The sequence below is a fragment of the Thalassophryne amazonica genome, chromosome 13, assembly GCF_902500255.1.
Source record: "Thalassophryne amazonica chromosome 13, fThaAma1.1, whole genome shotgun sequence".
Taxonomy (NCBI): Eukaryota; Metazoa; Chordata; class Actinopteri; order Batrachoidiformes; family Batrachoididae; genus Thalassophryne; species Thalassophryne amazonica.
The window spans coordinates 2953540-2958552 of NC_047115.1; the positions used below are offsets into that span (position 1 = coordinate 2953540).

The 5013-nt window shown below is 58.0% G+C and overlaps 1 protein-coding gene across 1 annotated transcript in view; it reads left to right on the top strand.

The window, feature by feature from the left end:
* LOC117523801 (cell surface glycoprotein 1-like) overlaps positions 1 to 5013 on the top strand; it is a 91744-nt gene continuing 86731 nt past the window's right edge. Inside the window, 10 exon segments of the mRNA XM_034185412.1 lie at positions 1 to 633; positions 1580 to 2074; positions 2379 to 2512; positions 3337 to 3809; positions 3842 to 3977; positions 3979 to 4120; positions 4122 to 4280; positions 4335 to 4382; positions 4417 to 4543; positions 4546 to 4660. Coding sequence (XP_034041303.1) covers positions 1 to 633; positions 1580 to 2074; positions 2379 to 2512; positions 3337 to 3809; positions 3842 to 3977; positions 3979 to 4120; positions 4122 to 4280; positions 4335 to 4382; positions 4417 to 4543; positions 4546 to 4660 — 2462 coding nt within the window.

Here is a 5013-nt window from a genome sequence, read left to right on the forward strand (position 1 = left end):
ATGTTTTCGTATCAACAAACGCACCTCACCCATTGGTTTCCAAAACCTGAGACCCAGCCCAACACCTGCCCAACACCCACCCAACACCTGCCCAACAACCAGCCAACACCTGCCCAACACAGAACCCAACACCCACCCAAAACCAGCCCAACTCAGAGTCCAACACCCACCCAACACCAGCCCAACACAAAGCCCAACTCAGAGTCCAAAACCTGCCCAACACCTGCCCAACACACAGCCCAACACCTAACCAACACAGAGTCCAACACCAGCCCAACACAAAGCCCAACTCAGAGTCCAACACCTGCCCAACACAGAGTCCAACACCCACCCAACACCTGCCCAACACACAGCCCAACACCTAACCAACACAGAGTCCAACATCCACCCAACACCAGCCCAACACCCAGCCCAACTCAGAGTCCAACAACTGCCCAAAACCCAGCCCAACACCTGCCCAACACAGAGTCCAACACCCACCGAACACCAGCCCAACACAGAGCCCAACTCAGAGTCCATCACCCACCAGCCCAACACAGAGTCCAACACCCCCCCCAACACCAGCCAAACACCCAGCCCAACTCAGAGTCCAACAACTGCCCAACACCCAGCCCAACACCTGCCCAACACAGAGTCCAACACCCAGCCTAACACCTGCCCAACACACAGTCCAACACCCACCGAACACCAGCACAATACAGAGTCCAACACTCACCCAACACCAGCCCAACTCAGAGTCCAACACCTGCCCAACACACAGCCCAACACCTGCCCAACAGAGTCCAACACCCACCCAACACCAGCCCAACACAGAGTCCAACACCCACCCAAAACCAGCCCAACACCCAGACCAACTCAGAGTCCAACACCTGCCCAACACAGAGTCCAACACCCACCCAACACCTGCCCAACACCCAGCCCAACTCAGAGTCCAACAACTGCCCAAAACCCAGCCCAACACCTGCCCAACACCCGCCCAACACCAGCCCAACACAGAGTCCAACAACTGCCCAACACCTGCCCAACACAGAGTCCAACACCCACTTGACACCAGCCCAACACAGAGTCCAACACCCTCCCAAAACCCAGCCCAACCCCAGCCCAACACCCACCCAACACCAGCCCAACACCCAGCCCAACTCAGAGTCCAACAACTGCCCAACACCCAGCCCAACACCTGCCCAACACAGAGTCCAACACCCAGCCCAACACCTGCCCAACTCAGAGTCCAACACCTGCCCAACACCCAGCCCAACACCTGCCCAACAGAGTCCAACACCCAACCAACACCAGCCCAACACAGAGTCCAACACCCACCCAACACCAGCCCAACACCCAGCCCAACTCAGAGTCCAACACCTGCCCAACACAGAGTCCAATACCCACCCAACACCTGCCAAACACAGAGTTCAACACCCACCCAACACCAGCCCGACACCCAGCCCAACTCAGAGTCCAACAACTGCCCAACACAGAGTCCAAAACCCACCCAACACCAGCCCAACACCCAGCCCAACTCAGAGTCCAACAACTGCCCAACACCTGCCCAACACAGAGTCCAACACCCACCTAACACCAGCCCAACACAGAGTCCAACACCCTCCCAAAACCCAGCCCAACCCCGGCCCAACACCCACCCAACACCAGCCCAACACAGAGTCCAACACCCACCCAACACCAGCCCAACACAGAGCCCAACTCAGAGTCCAACAGCTGCCCAACACAGAGTCCATCACCCACCAGCCCAACACAGAGTCCAACACCCACCCAACACCAGCCCAACACCCAGCCCAACTCAGAGTCCAACAACTGCCCAACACCCAGCCCAACACCTGCCCAACACAGAGTCCAACACCCTGCCCAACACCTGCCCAACTCAGAGTCCAACACCTGCCCAACACCCAGCCCAACACCTGCCCAACAGAGTCCAACACCCACCCAACACCAGCCCAACACCCAGCCCAACTCAGAGTCCAACACCTGCCCAACACAGAGTCCAACACCCACCCAACACCAGCCCAACACCCAGCCCAACTCAGAGTCCAACAACTGCCCAACACCTGCCCAACACAGAGTCCAACACCCACCTAACACCAGCCCAACACAGAGTCCAACACCCTCCCAAAACCCTGCCCAACCCCGGCCCAACACCCACCCAACACCAGCCCAACACAGAGTCCAACAACTGCCCAACACCTGCCCAACACAGAGTCCAACACCCACCGAACACCAGCCCAACACAGAGTCCAACACTCAAATACATCAGCCCAACTCAGAGTCCAACACCTGCCCAACACCAAGCCCAACACCTGCCCAACAGAGTCCAACACCCACCCAACACCAGCCCAACACAGAGTCCAACACCCACCCAACACCAGCCCAACACCCAGCCCAACACAGAGTCCAACAACTGCCCAACACCCACCGAACACAAGCCCAACACAGAGCCCAACGCAGAGTCCATCAACCAACAGCCCAACGCAGAGTTCATCAACCAACAGCCCAACACAGAGTCCAACACCAGCCCAACACCTGCCCAACACAGAGTCCAACACCCACCGAACACCAGCCCAACAGAGAGTCCAACACTCACCCAACATCAGCCCAACTCAGAGTCCAACACCTGCCCAACACCAAGCCCAACACCTGCCCAACAGAGTCCAACACCCACCCAACACCAGCCCAACACAGAGTCCAACACCCACCGAACACAAGCCCAACACAGAGCCCAACGCAGAGTCCATCAACCAACAGCCCAACACAGAGTCCAACACCCAGCCCAACACCTGCCCAACTCAGAGTCCAACAACTGCCCAACACAGAGTCCAAAACCCACCCAACACCAGCCCAACACCCAGCCCAACTCAGAGTCCAACAACTGCCCAACACCTGCCCAACACAGAGTCCAACACCCACCTAACACCAGCCCAACACAGAGTCCAACACCCTCCCAAAACCCTGCCCAACCCCGGCCCAACACCCACCCAACACCAGCCGAACACAGAGTCCAACAACTGCCCAACACCTGCCCAACACAGAGTCCAACACCCACCTAACACCAGCGCAACACAGACTCCAACACCCTCCCAAAACCCAGCCCAACCCCAGCCCAACACCCACCCAACACCAGCCCAACACAGAGTCCAACACCCACCCAACACCAGCACAACTCAGAGTCCAACACCCACCCAACACCCAGCCCAACTCAGAGTCCAACAACTGCCCAACACAGAGTCCAAAACCCACCCAACACCAGCCCAACACCCAGCCCAACTCAGAGTCCAACAACTGCCCAACACCTGCCCAACACAGAGTCCAACACCCACCTAACACCAGCCCAACACAGAGTCCAACACCCTCCCAAAACCCAGCCCAACCCCGGCCCAACACCCACCCAACACCAGCCCAACACAGAGTCCAACACCCACCCAACACCAGCCCAACACAGAGCCCAACTCAGAGTCCAACAGCTGCCCAACACAGAGTCCATCACCCACCAGCCCAACACAGAGTCCAACACCCACCCAACACCAGCCCAACACCCAGCCCAACTCAGAGTCCAACAACTGCCCAACACCCAGCCCAACACCTGCCCAACACAGAGTCCAACACCCTGCCCAACACCTGCCCAACTCAGAGTCCAACACCTGCCCAACACCCAGCCCAACACCTGCCCAACAGAGTCCAACACCCACCCAACACCAGCCCAACACCCAGCCCAACTCAGAGTCCAACACCTGCCCAACACAGAGTCCAAAACCCACCCAACACCAGCCCAACACCCAGCCCAACTCAGAGTCCAACAACTGCCCAACACCTGCCCAACACAGAGTCCAACACCCACCTAACACCAGCCCAACACAGAGTCCAACACCCTCCCAAAACCCTGCCCAACCCCGGCCCAACACCCACCCAACACCAGCCCAACACAGAGTCCAACAACTGCCCAACACCTGCCCAACACAGAGTCCAACACCCACCGAACACCAGCCCAACACAGAGTCCAACACTCAAATACATCAGCCCAACTCAGAGTCCAACACCTGCCCAACACCAAGCCCAACACCTGCCCAACAGAGTCCAACACCCACCCAACACCAGCCCAACACAGAGTCCAACACCCACCCAACACCAGCCCAACACCCAGCCCAACACAGAGTCCAACAACTGCCCAACACCCACCGAACACAAGCCCAACACAGAGCCCAACGCAGAGTCCATCAACCAACAGCCCAACGCAGAGTTCATCAACCAACAGCCCAACACAGAGTCCAACACCAGCCCAACACCTGCCCAACACAGAGTCCAACACCCACCGAACACCAGCCCAACAGAGAGTCCAACACTCACCCAACATCAGCCCAACTCAGAGTCCAACACCTGCCCAACACCAAGCCCAACACCTGCCCAACAGAGTCCAACACCCACCCAACACCAGCCCAACACAGAGTCCAACACCCACCGAACACAAGCCCAACACAGAGCCCAACGCAGAGTCCATCAACCAACAGCCCAACACAGAGTCCAACACCCAGCCCAACACCTGCCCAACTCAGAGTCCAACAACTGCCCAACACAGAGTCCAAAACCCACCCAACACCAGCCCAACACCCAGCCCAACTCAGAGTCCAACAACTGCCCAACACCTGCCCAACACAGAGTCCAACACCCACCTAACACCAGCCCAACACAGAGTCCAACACCCTCCCAAAACCCTGCCCAACCCCGGCCCAACACCCACCCAACACCAGCCGAACACAGAGTCCAACAACTGCCCAACACCTGCCCAACACAGAGTCCAACACCCACCTAACACCAGCGCAACACAGACTCCAACACCCTCCCAAAACCCAGCCCAACCCCAGCCCAACACCCACCCAACACCAGCCCAACACAGAGTCCAACACCCACCCAACACCAGCACAACTCAGAGTCCAACACCCACCCAACACCCAGCCCAACTCAGAGTCCAACAACTGCCCAACACAGAGTCCAAAACCCACCCAACACCCA